Source organism: Symphalangus syndactylus, chromosome 9, assembly GCF_028878055.3.
Source record: "Symphalangus syndactylus isolate Jambi chromosome 9, NHGRI_mSymSyn1-v2.1_pri, whole genome shotgun sequence".
Lineage (NCBI taxonomy): Eukaryota > Metazoa > Chordata > Mammalia > Primates > Hylobatidae > Symphalangus > Symphalangus syndactylus.
Genome location: NC_072431.2, coordinates 109,625,102 through 109,641,151, shown reverse-complemented (window position 1 = coordinate 109,641,151; position 16,050 = coordinate 109,625,102). Strand labels below are relative to the sequence as shown.

Below are 16,050 nucleotides of genomic sequence, written 5' to 3'. Positions count from 1 at the left end.
TGGCAAAGCACAGATGTAAGACCAAGAGTCCAAAAGCTGAAGAACTTGGAGTCTGATGTTCGAGGGCAGGAATCATCCAGCATGGGAGAAAGATGGAGGCCAGAAGACTCGGGTCTGTCTTCCCCTTCCACGTTCCTCTGCCTGCTTTTATCCTAGTTGTGCTGGCAGCTGATTAAATGGTACCCACCCAGGTTGAGGGTGGGTCTGTCTCTCCCAGTCCATTGACTGAAACATTAATCTCCTTTGGCAACACCCTTACAGACACAGCCAGGAACAATACTTTGCATCCTTCACATGCAATCAAGTGACACTCAATAGAGTGTCACATCACAGAACCATTATCACTATATCGTTGACTAGCATAATGGCAAATTTATGCTTATTGACCAATTAGTAATTGCAGAGCTTAATCTTTTTAAGGTAGCTTTAGCCAGGCCATTCAGAGAGATGTGTATGTACTTTCTACACATTTATGAAAAAGAACACCAGTTGGGAAGAGGATTTGAACTGAAATGGGACTACAAAAGGTAGTCTCCAGTGAGAGATAGACTTTGTTTCAATAAAAAGAATAGATTTTAGTAAAATGCTGTCTGAAAATGGAGAGGACGTGTGAAAGGTACAGAATGACCCATCTCTTAGAATTATTAAGCAGGACTTGGATGTTAGTTAAGGTGAAGCTTTCAGTAGTAATGCAGGATAAGGAGAATGGCAGACGTATACTCTTAAGCATCCTTTCCAGGTTTTGTGTTTTAGGGTTTTCTTTATCTTTTTTTTTCTCCTGTGGCACGTAGCTCTAATCTTCTTTGATAGCTACTTGGTGCTTTCTGAGATTTAGTAGTTTTCCTGCATGTGTGGTCTTTGACCTTTCCCAGGAGTGTGGCATGTGCACTCCAGTGTGGGATTCTTTCCTGTGTAGTTCTCTACTGCCTTTGGAAACAGCGCTTTGTGATTACATTGACAGGAGCTCCTCTTAATATCTGCTTATTTTCAGAAAGAAGTTATTTCTCATTCTTGTTTTAAAGGTTATTATCTAGATCTGGCCTGTTATGCTCTTCTTTTGGTGTGAACAGAATAGAGGGGATTTCTATGCTGGGTTTTAAATAAGGAACATTTGTAACTTAAACTTTCAGAAGATATCTCACATGAAACTGGCTGCCTGCCACAGGAGTAACTTAGATCTCTCTACCTTGTTGTCAGGAGCCTGGAACAGAGATTTTTGCACTGGATATGAGATTAGATTGACTTGTAAGGGCTCGTCTGACTCTTTGCCTTTCAAGTTTTGATCAGAAGTCTTAGCCTTTTTTCTCCAGGTTTAGATTTAACAATCTAAACCTAACTCTAACATTGATGCATAGTGCCTAATAAATGTTGCTTAAGTAAAATGAACTTGGAAACATTCTTCATGGTATCCTCTTTTTTCTCTTGCAGTTAAAAGGGCCAAATTCCAGGGTTCACCAGGTAAGGCCAGCCTTCCATTATGTCTTTTCCTCTTGTATTTGCTGTTATTTCAAAGCAATTAAAAAAATTATTAATTCATTGATCAAATTCAGTAATTTAACTCATTACTTCACTAAATTAATTCATGAAATCATTAATCTAATGAAAAATTAGTTTTCTTACCTCTTGGCTAACCCAATTCTACTTCCCAATAATAACTATATATTTAGAGGTTTTGATATAACTTTTCCGACTTTTTCTCAGAAAAAAGTCTGAAATAGTGTAAAAGGATAAATATTGACAATTAGTGGAAACAATTTTTTTTTTTTACTTCAAGTTCTAGGGTACATGTGCACAACATGCAGGTTTGTTACATAGGTATGCATGTGCCATGTTGGTTTGCTGCACCCATCAACTCGTCGTTTACATTAGGTATTTCTCCTAATGCTATCCCTCCCCCAGTCCCCCACCCCATGACAGGCCCCAGTGTGTAGTGGATAAATATTGAAATATCAGTGTATCATGTCTTGCAGTTCATGAACCTGTTTCAGCTTGAGAGCGTGTGTATATGTATCTATTGGGTCATATATAAAATTTCTTAAAATTTAAAATATTCAAATAGACCATGTGAAACATATCTTATGCAACCTGCTTTCCCCCCCAGCAACACATCATGAAAGTGTGTGTGTGTGTGTGTGTGTGTGTGTGTGTATGTGTGTGTCTGGTTCGTTCTTTTAAGGTGTTGTACAGAATTTTTTTGCAGATTTGTACCCTGATTAATAGGTCCCTGATTAATACTTGATTAATATTTAGGTTCCCAAGTTTTTGCTATTATAAACAATAAATGTTCTTGTGTACTTCTGATTGCTTGCTTTTGCAAATGTGTCTATGTACTGGATTCAGAAGTAGAATTTCTGGGTCAAAAGTATATATATATATTTTTAAAAATTTGGTAACTCCTGCCAGATTATTCTCCTGCAAGTTTTTACTATATATACTGAGACCAAAAGTTTATGAACATTTATTTTTCCAAATCCTTATCAACATTCGATATGAAACTTTAAAATCTCTGTCCATCTGAAGATTAAAAATGGTATTTCCTTATTTTAATATGCATTTCCTTAATTTTGATTGTCACATTAGGAAGATTTCATCTGGTACTGCTGGGGAAGAAGGGAGGGGAGCTGGAGGGTTACTGGAAGTATATGAATATGCTTGAGAACCCAAGAAAACCTGAAAAACTGGACCTTGGGTGCAACAGTAATGAAAGCAGTTTCTGAGCAGTTTCTTGTTTTAAAGGTTTTTATCTTTCTCTCTCTGCTGGCTCTTTTTTTCTGGGAATCTGCTCTGTTGTTTCTCTCCCAGCTGGTTTTCTATGCTTACCCATCTTGCACCCATAATAGCTGCCTCAATGGAATTTATACCCCTTCGTTTTAGCTTCAGCACCAACCACCAATTGTCATTATTTATCCTTTTACCCTATTTAAAATCTTTTGAGAGGGAATCAGGTTTGTTTCAGCTTTTGGCCAGCTCATGGATTGGCTGCTCTTCGGTTATTTACTCTTGGTCTGGTCAGCTATGTGTGATTGGATGTTGGGGTGGAGTACAAAATAATGTGATATAAAACATAGCTCAGTGGCCTACTGCACTACTACTACTGGATATGGATGGAGATTCCCCTTGTATGGGCCTTTTTTTTTTTTTTTTTTTTTTTGAGACAGAGTCTCGCTGTCGCCCAGGCTGGAGTGCAGTGGCGCGATCTCGGCTCACTGCAGGCTCCGCCCCCCGGGGTTCACGCCATTCTCCTGCCTCAGCCTCCCGAGTAGCTGGGACTACAGGCGCCTATCCTCATGTATCTTTAATATAATTATAAATTTTCCATGTTGATAAGTATAAAACCACACCATTTTAAATGATATTTAAAAGAAAGACTTACCTTCAGCTGAAAGTGTGTGACAGGTCCCATTTTCTCATATCTTCTTTAACATTAGTTAATCATGTTAAGCAATGTTTGCCAATTTGATGAGTCAAAGTGATAGTTTGCTATTTTTTCATTGTATAACATTAGGATTAATTTCTTACATAGAAAAGCAAACCCTCAATTCGATGCCCCTAATCATGGCTGATGTGGATGTAGTGAGGTGAGTGCCAAATGTGCTGTAGTAAGAATTACGTGAGACGCCTGAGTTTGAAGTTTCAGGCCACCACCTTTGTTTAGTAATCAGCTTGTTTAGTAGTCAACTCTCAGGTTAGAGCATTTCCTTTTCTCAACTCTGTGATAATATTTCTTTTTTTGGCTGGGCGTGGTGGCTCATGCTTGTAATCCCAGCACTTTTGGAGGCTGAGATGGGTAGTTCACTTGAGGTCAGGCATTTGAGACCAGCCTGGCCAACGTGGTGAAACCCCGTCTCTACTAAAAATACAAAAGTTAGCTGGGCATGGTGGCGCACACCTATAATCCCAGCTACTTGGGTAGCTGAGGCATGAGAATTGCTTGAACCTGGTAGGTGGAGGTTGTAGTGAGCCAAGATCATGTGTCACTCGGTCTGGGTGACACAGCAAGACTCTGTCTCAAAAAAAAAAAAAAAAAAGATTTCTTTTTATGTAACTTGTGCTTTAGGCCAAACGGAATAGATTGAGCTTGAAATCTAATTTCTCTGTGAAGATTTTTCCTCAACTTTTGTCCCTGTTAACAGCTCTGCAGTTCTTTATCACTTTTTCTTTTTTCCTTCTGGTACTTCTCTCTTTCTACATTTTATTAAATTTGTGTACCTTATCTTTCCTAGTAGATCAATTAGATTTGGATTTTTCCCCCCAGACGGCAAGTGGGCTATATAATTAACATAGTAGGTTAGGATTAACATTGTAATAGATTAAATAAATTAGAACAGGAAATACCAATGTATCATATCTTGGCATTCATGAATCTGTTTCAGTTTGAGTGTGTATGTATGCATATCTATTGGGTCATATATAAAATTTCTTAAAATTTAAAAAATAGTATTTTAGATTATGCTCTTGAAGATAGTATGTAGTTTTATAATTTTGGCAACTCTGGTATGTCTTGAATGAGGCTATATTGTACAATATATAGCTTAATTTTTTCCTGCACATGTAATACTTTAATTTCTATATTGCTTAATTCCAAGGGTTTTGTGAGATTGGGTAACAGTCTGAACACTAAGTATTATGTCTCCATTTTGTATTTTTTCAAAGATAAATTTAACACATATGTGACCCTGAAAGTACAGAATGTGAAGAGCACAACTGTAGCAGTTCGTGGTGATCAGCCTTCCTGGGAACAGGATTTCATGTTGTAAGTACTTTGCAGCAGCAGTGTGCCTACATATTTCATAATCTTTTTAAGGGAATTGCATTGGATGAAACAATTAGAAGATTTTGTGTATTTTTGAGATTTATAAAATGTACTGGCACTGTTAAATACTCTTTTGAAAACTGCGGAGTTTTAAAAATAAGTGAGGTTCATGGTACATGAAGCACAACTGCACTTTTGTTTTCTCATGGATTCGTAATTTGTTCTTAGAGATGAATGATAATGCAGGTAAACTCCCAATTGATTTGTGTTGGTGAAAAACTACATAGGCAGATTTTCTCAGTGGTCAGAATTAGAATAGAGTACAACAGACTTAGCATGACATTAAACATAACTTCATCTTTCTTTGATTCTCAGAAAGCTCTTTGAAGGAATGTGGCCGTGCATGTGAGAGACTGTATCTTCATGTGTACCTCAGTCATCTGTTTTAGAGGCTGAAGATTTCTGTGCTTATAATCCTTTTGCTTTACGGAGTAAAATGTCCTATATTCAATTAATTAAAATGAATAAATATTAGTAGAATTTCTCGTGTATGACAAAGTTTAGTATATTATGATTTTAATTAAACTTTGGCCTTAAAAACTTGATATTTCTTTCTTTTGTCCCCTTTAGTTTCACGATTTTTTTGTTCCTGTTCTAGAAAAGGGGAGAAAAGTATAGAATATATTGAAGGACTGGGCAAATCATTTAGCTTCATAGAGCACTAGTTTCCTTATCTGTAAAGGTCTTCCTTTCTTAGAAGATTATGCTTGTTTTTTTTGGGAGTTGGAGGTGGGCATGAAGGGGCTGAATGAGAAAACGTACTGAAATTTGCTGTGAAATTTGAAACTGAACTGAAATCGATTTGCATGTTTTATAGTGCAGCTCAGAGGGACATAGGGATGGTTATTATTTTTAAGGGGAGACATTTCCAATCCTCTGGGCTCTTAATATATTGCTTTTTTTTTTTTTTTTGAGGCAGGATCTCACTCTGTCACCCATCCTAGAGTGGTGGTATGATCATAGTTTGCTGCAGCCTCTAACTCCTGGGCTTGAACGATCTTCTTGCCTTAGCCTCCTGAGTAATGGAAACTACAAGCATGTACCACCACACCTTGGCTAATGTTTTTATTTTTTGTAAAGATGGGGTTTCACTACGTTGCCCAGGCTGATCTCAAATTCCTGGGCTAAAGCAATCCTCCAGCCTTGCCCTCCCAAAGCTGTGGGATTACAGGTGTGAGCTACTGCACCCAGCCTATATTGCTTCCTATAGGACCATTATTGTGATAGTTAAAGGCAAAGATTATGAGGTTTTGGGCTAGGACAATAGCAGAAGACATAGAAAAGGATGAATAGAAGGTATTCAGGAAGTAGAACCAAAAGATTTTCTTGGAAGATGGGGTGGGTAGTATGCCATTCAGTAGGATAGGGTTTTTTTTTTTTTTGAGATGGAGTCTCGCTCTGTCGCCCAGGCTGGAGTGCAGTGGCCGGGTTCATGCCATTCTCCTGCCTCAGCCTCTCCGAGTAGCTGGGACTACAGGCGCCCGCCACCATGCCCGGCTAATTTTTTGTATTTTTAGTAGAGACGGGGTTTCACCGTGGTCTCGATCTCCTGACCTCGGGATCCGTCCGCCTCGGCCTCCCAAAGTGCTGGGATTGCAAGCGTGAGCCACTGCGCCCGGCCAGGATAGGGATTAATATCAGTTATGGACAATCTTATATTTGAGATTCTTATAGGACAGATAGGAAGGATGAGAGGTACAGAAGATAGTTAGAAACCTAAAGCCGCACTCAGGGAAGAAGTCTGCTTTGGAGAAATATTTTGGTCAGTTGAAGCCGTAGGTGAAGATGAGAAAGCTTAGGGAGAGAATGTGTATGGTGAAAAAAGGGACTGGGATAGAAGCTGGAGAGTGGCAGCATTTAATGAGGGGACAGAGGGAACTAAAAAGGATTGAACAGAGAGGTAGGAGAGCCAGGAGATAATGGTGTCTTGGAAGCTGAGGGAGAACTGGGCTTCAAAGAGAAGGAGGCCAATGGTGTCATGTTTCTTTCTTACTGGTTGCTTCTCTCTCAAGATTATATAAGCCTCATTTATTCCCTCTCTCAGTGACAGTGATATGAGACTGAGAGCACCTCTTTCATTCTTTACACGTGCAGTGTACAGAGTCAGCTACAAATGGTTTATGAAAGTTTCTTTCCATACCAGTATGTTAGCCATAGTCCTGGCTATGGTTTATAAACCTAGCACTTCCAGTTGGCTATAACCATCATTTCCAGTTATAACTGTTCCCGTCATGTGAGGCACAGGGATCTTCTGCAGCCTCTCATCAGCATAGCTAGCATTATTCTTATGTGTTTATTTTCCAATTTCCCATAGCGCTTCCCCTTTCAACCCTGCTGTGATATGTGTGAATTTTCTTCTTGTCTCCCATGTTGAGATACTGTGTGAATTTTGCCCTCTCTTCTTTTACACGTGGGTTTTATTAGCTACTTTCTCTACTTTTCTGCTCCTCCTACTCTTTATTCCTCCTATCCTGTCCTATTTTATTTATTTACTTGTTTTTTTTGGTTCACTCCTTGCAGAACTTAGTCTACTACCCTGTCCTTTTGTCACCGGAATCTCCAGTGCTGATTTCCTATCTCCCGTTCTCCTTTTTCTTTCTCCATGATGTATTATGTGGCAGTATCTAATATTCATTTTGGTATTTCTTATATTATTTGTTTTTAATATTTTCATATCTTGTTTTTAGGACTAGATTGTTCATTTCTTAAGGGTAAGGTGGGCATCTTCACTATTTGTGTGAATTTGTGTAGCCCAGAGTCTGCTATACACGTGTTTATGTATATTGTTGACTGAATTAACAGAAAAGAAACTTCCCTAGGGTCCTGGGTATGAAGCATAAATAGAGCTCTCAGACCTCTCTTAGCTGGACCTGCTGAGCAAATGTAGGTGAGATGAGAAGCTTCTTTTTTTTTTTTTTTTTTTTTTTTTTTTAGTTTTCTTTTTTTTTATTAATTTTTTTTTGCATACAAAAACAATAAACATTTTCTAAAAATACATACAAACAAAAAGATGCGTATCAAACCTATTAGAAAGGTTGCACATGGGAAGTCGGGGAATAGAAATGGGGGTGGGAGTTAAAATAAATGAGAGAGGGACTTTATATGGATCAGTGATAATAACTCAATCCTCCATTTGACAAAGAAGAGGGAGAAGGAAGAGGAAGAAAAAGAAAGTGGGATAAAGGATCAGAAAGGGAGGAAAATAGAAAAAATTAGAGTATGACTCCAGGGTAGACCTGTTTTGTTGTCATTGAGTTGGTTGGTTGGTTTGTCTGTTGTATTCTTCATGTTTCGCCAAGTTGGCCAGACTGGTCTCGAACTCCTAGGCCGAAGTGATCAACCCGCCTCGCCCCCCAGAGTGCCGGGACCACAGGCGTGAGCCACCACGTCCAGCCCCCACATTGCTTCTGGCCTCCGTGGTAGACCTCCCAGACGGAGCGGCCAGGCAGAGGAGCTCCTCACTTCTACCCAGACACGGGGCGGCCGGGCAGAGGGGCTCCTCACTTCTTCCCGGATGGGGCGCCCGGGCAGAGGCGCTCCTCATTTCTTCCCGGACGGGGCGGCGGGGCAGAGGCACTCCTCACTTCCCAGACGGGGCGGCCGGGCAGAGGCGCTCCTCACTTCTTCCCGGATGGGGCGCCCGGGCAGAGGCGCTCCTCATTTCTTCCCGGACGGGGCGGCGGGGCAGAGGCGCTCCTCACTTCCCAGACGGGGCGGCCGGGCAGAGGCGCTCCTCACTTCTTCCCGGACGGGGCGGCCGGGCAGAGGCGCTCCTCACTTCCTCCCGGACGGGGCGGCCGGGCAGAGGCGCTCCTCACTTCCTCCCGGACGGGGCGGCCGGGCAGAGGCGCTCCTCACTTTCTCCCGGACGGGGCGGCCGGGCAGAGGCGCTCCTCACTTCCCAGACGATGGGTGGCCCCCTCACTTCCCAGACGGTGGGTGGCCGGGCAGAGGCGCTCCTCACTTCCCAGACGATGGGTGGCCGGGCAGAGGCACTCCTCACTTCTTCCCGGATGGGGCGCCTGGGCAGAGGCGCTCCTCATTTCTTCCCGGACGGGGCGGCCGGGCAGAGGCGCTCCTCACTTCTTCCTGGACGGGGCGGCCAGGCAGAGGCGCTCCTCACTTCTTCCCGGACGGGGCGGCCGGGCAGAGGCGCTCCTCACTTCCCAGACGGGGCGGCCGGGCAGAGGCGCTCCTCACTTCTTCCCGGACGGGGCGGCCGGGCAGAGGCGCTCCTCACTTCTTCCCGGACGGGGCGGCCGGGCAGAGGCGCTCCTCACCTCTTCCCGGACGGGGCGCCCGGGCAGAGGCGCTCCTCACCTCTTCCCGGACGGGGCGGCCGGGCAGAGGCGCTCCTCACCTCTTCCCGGACGGGGCGGCCGGGCAGAGGCGCTCCTCACCTCTTCCCGGACGGGGCGGCCGGGCAGAGGCGCTCCTCACCTCTTCCCGGACGGGGCGGCCGGGCAGAGGCGCTCCTCACCTCTTCCCGGACGGGGCGGCCGGGCAGAGGCGCTCCTCACCTCTTCCCGGATGGGGCGGCCGGGCAGAGGCGCTCCTCACCTCCCAGACGATGGGAGGCCGGGCAGAGGCGCTCCTCACCTCCCAGACGATGGGAGGCCGGGCAGAGGCGCTCCTCACTTCCCAGACGGTGGGTGGCCGGGCAGAGGCGCTCCTCACTTCCCAGACGGGGTGGCCGGGCAGAGGCGCTCCTCACCTCCCAGACGGTGGGTGGCCGGGCAGAGGTGCTCCTCACCTCCCAGACGGTGGGTGGCCGGGCAGAGGCGCTCCTCACTTCCCAGACGGTGGGTGGCCGGGCCGAGGCGCTCCTCACTTCCCAGACGGTGGGTGGCCGGGCAGAGGCGCTCCTCACTTCCCAGACGGTGGGTGGCCGGGCAGAGGCGCTCCTCACTTCCCAGACAGGGCGGCCGGGCAGAGGCGCTCCTCACTTCCCAGACGGTGGGTGGCCGGGCAGAGGCGCTCCTCACTTCCCAGACGGTGGGTGGCCGGGCAGAGGCGCTCCTCACTTCCCAGACGGGGCGGCCGGGCAGAGGCGCTCCTCACCTCCCAGACGGGGCGGCCGGGCAGAGGCGCTCCTCACCTCCCAGACGGGGCGGCCGGGCAGAGGCGCCCCTCACCTCCCAGACGGGGCGGCCGGGCAGAGGCGTTCCCCACCTTCCAGATGGGGCGGCGGCCGTGCAGGGGTTGCAATCCCAGCACCCCGGCAGGCCAAGGCAGGCGGCCGGGGGGTAGAGGCTGCCGCGAGGCCAGACCACGCCACCGCACTCCTCGGGAGGCTGAGGCGGGCAGAGCACTCGGCGTCAGGAGCCGGCGACCAGCGTGGCGAAGATGGCGAATGCGTGCCTGCATCCAAAGGAGAAAAGGCAGGCAGCGGTGGCGCGCGCCGGCAGTCCCAGGCAGTCCGCGGCGCGGGCAGCAGCAAGCGGAGTAGATTGCAGCCTGGGCCAGAGAGGGAAAGAAAGAAAGACAGAAAGAAAGACAGAAAGAAAGACAGAAAGAAAGAAAGAAAGAAGGAAGGAAGGAAGGAAGGAAGGAAGGAAGGAAGGAAGGAAGGAAGGGGAAGGAAGGAAGGAAGGAAGGGATGAGAAGCTTCTTATAGAATATATACTCATTGTTTGGGCCTTCTCCCCAGAGAGTTCTCTGAAGAACAGATTTTCTTCTTTATCTGTTCAAGTCAAGCTGTTGAAGACCTCTGGCTATTTCTTCTGTCTGTTGGCTTGAGATGCTATTTGGGAGTTGATTTGGGAATATTATGTATGTATCCCCAAGCAATTTTTCTTTTTTTTCTTTATTTTGTGGGACAGGGTCTCACTCTGTTGCCCAGGCTGGAGTGCAGTGGCACCATCTTGGCTCACTGCAGCCTTGATCTCCTGGGCTCAAATGATTTTCCTGCCTCAGCCTCCTGAGTAGCTGGGACTACAGACACACGCCACCATGTCTAGCTAATTAAAAAGATTTTTTTTGGAGACACTAGGTTTTGCCATGTTGTCTAGGCTGGTCTCAAACTCCTGGGCTCAAGTGATCTTCCCACCTCAGCCTCCCAACATACTGGGATTACAGGCATGAGCCATTGCACCTGGCCCAAGCAATTTTTCGATTCCATATTCAAATGACGGATAAGTCCAATGGATTTGAGGATGTCACATATATTTTCCAAAACTAATTGGTTAATTAGGCTGAATTAAATTATGTGACAAAAAGCTTAGTTTCTCCACTGTGAACACTATAACTTAGTGGCTAGGCTTATTCATCTACTTTGTGGCTCTGAACAGCTCTCCAGATAGCTTAGAAGTTTTTGGACACAAAAACTGAGTCCTATATTATATTTCTTTTCCAAAGCACCAAGTCATACGTCTTGTAAGTGCTCAGGAAATGCTAATTAAATGAATAAATTAACTCAGTACATTCTATGCTGTATTATATTTATATAAAAGGGATAAATTTTCTTTGCTTTATTCATTTTCAACACCTGACATGAATTCTGTGGCTGTCATTCTACATCTCAAACTTGTGATTCTGAGAACATTTATTTTATAGCACAACAGGGAACCCAAGCTTTCTCTAAAGTACAAACTTGAAGCTTCTACTTGTGATAAATAGCTGTTGTTTTCCTGAGAATGCCTTTCTGCTTTCTTTGCTGGAATTGGGTCTTTTCTCATCTTTCTTGGATTACCCCTCAAGTAACCTTGTGTTTCAATAAGAGCTTTCTGGAGAATGTTTTTAGCATTAACACAAGTACTATTTGCATATTCTAGTTTAAGACTGGGATTATGTTTGAGTTAGTCCTTCCAAGCAGATATTCAAGCATGTATGATACTGCTTTTAAATAGTGCTTATCTGGCTCTTTATGGAATGATTTCTGTTTTAATTTTTTCCCCTGGTTATTATTATAGGAAAATCATTATATTTATCATTATCCCATGGTAATAATTTTGCTTGTAAGTGACAGTGCCTAGCTTAATAATGATTAATGAGTCTCCAGGGACTGAGTGGTGTGAACTAGCACACTCTAGAGCCCCTCACTTGCCTGTGACCTCGTGTTCCTATCAAACTTATATGTTTTCAGGGACCCTAGTTCTACCTGGACTCCCTTTCATAAATCCCCCCCTCCCCCTGGCTTTTTTGGTGGGGATGGAGTCTGGCTCTGTCACCCAGGCTGGAGTGCAGTGGCGTGATCTTGGCTCTGCCTCCTGGGTTCAAGTGATTCTTGTGCCTCAGCTTCCCAAGTAGCTGGGATTACAGGCATGCGCCACCATGCCCAGCTAATTTTTGTATTTTTAGTAGACAGGGTTTTGCCATGTTGGCCAAGCTGGTCTCAAACTCCTGACCTCACATGATCCGTGCACCTCCCAAAGTGCTGGGATTACAGGCTTGAGCCACCATGCCCAGCCTCATAAATCTTGTAAAGTAGACTTACCTTTCCTAAAAGTTTTCTGTATACAATGTATAGTTTTAAGTTGAAGCAGTGTTAGTTAACAATAAAACATATAAAACTGTTGCCTATGGGTGGAAATTGGCAGGCAAGCCTGTCAATAATGTCCTTATTACTTGGCCTCATATTGTGTGAAACTGCATTAGTCTAATCATGATTGTATCTCCAAAGTGGAAAGAATGGATAAACAAAGGCATTTTTCTTTCTTTTTTCCCCCCCATCCCCACTGAGGTTTAATTGGTATATAAAAAACTGTACATAATTAATGTATATAATTTAGACATGTATATGCTTGTGTTACCATCACCATAATCAAGGTAATAAATATATTTATCACCTCTAAAAGTTTACTTGTGTCTCCTTTTTTTTGTTGTTTGTGTGTGTTAAGAGCATTTAATATGAAATCTACCCTCTTAAATTTTGAGGTGCACAATACCTTATTGTTAACTGGAGGCACTGTGTGGTACAGCAGCAGGTCTCTGGAACTTATTTAACTGTAACAAAGGCAGTTTTCTATGGATACCTTACATAGGTTTCTTGGAGCCTAAAAATGGTCGTGGCATTCTGGGAAATTTTGATTTTTCCTGAAGACAGGATCCTGGTGAGAAAGCATTCAAAGTTTAGCAAAACAGGAGATGTAGTTGTTTCTTTCATATTGTCTAGCTTTCCTCAAAGGGCTTTCCTCTTTCCCTTAGTGAGATTAGTCGCCTGGACCTGGGTCTAAGTGTGGAGGTATGGAACAAAGGACTGATCTGGGACACCATGGTGGGGACTGTGTGGATTGCACTGAAGACTATTCGTCAGTCGGATGAGGTCAGTCATTGCATTGTCTGTTTGGAAGTATGGTTCCCAGCCCATACTTCTCCCCATGCTAGCTCCACTTTAGCTAATATTCATCCATGCATCTTGGATTATTCCTCCCCCTTTCTAATTAGAGGGCATGCAACCTGCCAGTTCCTAACTTCACCTGAAGGTTCAGATGATTTTATTTAAGTCTGGCCTACCCTGTGTCCTGTGACTGAACTCACAGGCTCCACAGCACCTCTTCAGCCTTATCAGGTAGATAGCCCCTTCTGAGGTATGTGTGTGTCGGTGTGTGTGTTTACTTAGGGTACTTGTGGTTTCTATGTTCTCCTCTAAGTCACTGCCCTGGAAGGAGTCCCATTAAACTTCCTCAGCCAGCTGGCTGGCTATTCTCTGCTTTGTTTCTTTGAGTTACCAATCTCCATGGAACTAGTTTTCAGTGCCCTTCTTCTGCATGTAAGCCTGACAGAGTTTAAGGAACTACCAGGCTTGGCAATTTGTATTCACATTGTCTCTATATATTATTTCTAGGATTGAACTCTTGCCTCACTTTCCTAGACTAGACCATAACTCAGCATCATTTCCCCACTTTGGATCTGGATAAAATCTGTTATATTCCTATTTGGTGTTAACATGGACCATGAGTTTTCTCTGGGAGTGGGGAAGTTGAAGTTGCCTCTATTTTCTGTATTTCTTTTAGTTCTAGCTAAGTCTCTACTCCCCCAGGCAGATGGGCAGTTCATTTTCATTGCTGCCCCAGTTCAGTCCTATTTAGCCAGCAATGTTAGTAGCTTTTTACTGACTAGAAACAGTGACACAGTCATTAAGAACTGTGCAAGTTATGTATTGATCCACAGATGTACTTAGTTTGAGAGTATGGTACTCCAGACATTCTGTCCTCATTAGACCTGCAGAGCTGAGCACAGTGAAAGCTGCTGTCCCCACCAAAGAGGGAAAACAGAAGCCACATGCCATGGAGGCAGGTGATGACAGCGGCATGTTTGCCTTATCAGGATGTGAATGGCCCTCAGAAGCTCAAACAAGGAACTTCAGAGAAAAAAACCTGACTCTTGAACTAAGAGGGAGCCAAGAAAGATTAAACTTTAATCTTAGATCTTTGTTTCCTAGGAAGGGCCTGGGGAATGGTCCACATTGGAGGCAGAGACGTTAATGAAAGACGATGAGATCTGTGGAACTAGAAACCCAACTCCTCATAAAATTTTGCTTGATACAAGATTTGAGTTGCCTTTTGGTGAGTAAAATTTTAAAACTATTTAATAATTTTTACCATATTGTTTGGAATTGTTTGCTAGTTGTTTCATTAATGTATATTTTGTCACCTCAGCCATCTCCTTTGAGGATATTCTGTCTTCATTCACTCTCTTTCTCATAACACTTCACCCAGGGAATGGTGCAGAGTAGAATATAGAATAGTGCTCATTAAAGAATCTACACTAAAAAGCATTCTCTTCAACTCATTTAATTTTCTGTGACTATTTATTATAATGACATATGAAATATTTGCTTGTTAGATTTATTATTTTGAAAATAAACATTTATTGTCTTGAAGTGACTATATATACCTTCCAATTTGTTAATTTAAGTATTAAATAGCACTGATAAATAGAATAATAATTTAAAATGTAAATTAAATCACAATACATGCTTATGATAAAAATTCAAATAGTAAGGAAATGTACATGGAAAAGTTTATTTTCCCAGTTCCTTTAATCTTGCATTCCCCAGTGTGAAACCACTGTTAACATTCTTGTATTTTGGTTTAGACACATGATATTTATTTTCCAAAAACTTATTTTGGCAAACTTTGGATCGTACTCTATATAATATGTATATACTGATATATAGTATTTTACAAACTACTGAGACATTTATCCTGGACATCGCTCCATGTTATACTTTAAGATCTATCTTATTCATCTGAACAGATGACTCTACCATAATTTATCCTTTTTTTTTTTTTTCCTTTTTTTGAGATGGAGTCTTGCTCTGCCCAGGCTTTAGGGCAGCGGCATGATCTTGGCTCACTGCAACCTCTGCCTCCTGGGTTCAAGTAATTCTCATGCCTCAGCCTCTCGAGTCACTGAGATTACAGGCTTGTGCTACCATACCTGGCTAATTTTTTGTATTTTTTAGTAGAGACAGGGTTTCACCCTGTTGGTCAGGCTGGTCTCAAACACCTGACCTCAAATGATCTGTCCACCTCGGCTTCCTAAAGTGCTGGAACTACAAGCGTGAGCCACCACGCCCGGCCTACCATAATTTATTTAAGTAATCCTTTATTGATTGACATGTAGGTCTTTTCAGTTTTTTTAATGTTACATACTGCTAACTAACAACTCTGTATATCTTTGTCCATTTTGAGTCTGGAATAAATTTCTTAAAGTAGAATTGCTGGATCAAAGGGTGTGTACATCATTACTTTTTATGGAATCTACTAAGTTCCTTGTCCAAAAGGTTATACCAATTTATAGTCTTATAAATTATATCTGGAGAGTGCCTGTTTCTGCACATCCTTGGCAGTCTTTTGTAGTTCCCAATTGTTAATCTTTGATTATTTTGTATGGTATCTTATCGGGGGAAGTTCAGCCCCCGATATTTCACGTGGGTCCTTTTGTATTTTCCCTAAGTGTCGGCTGGTCTGAGAAATAAAGGGAAAGAGTACAAAAGAGGGAAATTTTAAAGCTGGGTGTCTGGGGGAGACATCACATGTTGGCAGGTTCCGTGATGCCCCCCAAGCCGCAAAACCAGCAAGTTTTTATTAGTGATTTTCAAAAGGGGAGGGAGTGTACGAATAGGGTGTGGGTCACAGAGATCTCATGCTTCACAAGGTAATAAAATATCACAAGGTAAATGGAGGCAGACCGAGATCACAGGACCGGGGCGAAATTAAAATTGCTAATGAAGTTTTGGGCACACATTGTCATTGATGATATTTTATCAGGAGACAGGGTTTGAGAGCAGA

The 16,050-nt window shown here is 43.4% G+C and overlaps 1 protein-coding gene across 5 annotated transcripts in view; it reads left to right on the top strand.

Annotated features, from left to right (window-relative positions):
• Positions 1 to 16,050, top strand: part of UNC13B (unc-13 homolog B) — a 247,584-nt gene that overhangs the window by 59,566 nt on the left and 171,968 nt on the right. For all 5 annotated transcript variants that reach the window (XM_055293824.2, XM_055293823.2, XM_055293821.2 and 2 more), the window contains exons 2-5: positions 1,429 to 1,458; positions 4,654 to 4,753; positions 12,959 to 13,076; positions 14,196 to 14,319. In XM_055293824.2, the coding sequence (XP_055149799.1) occupies positions 1,429 to 1,458; positions 4,654 to 4,753; positions 12,959 to 13,076; positions 14,196 to 14,319 (372 nt within the window). The remainder of the gene's footprint in view (positions 1 to 1,428; positions 1,459 to 4,653; positions 4,754 to 12,958; positions 13,077 to 14,195; positions 14,320 to 16,050) is intronic.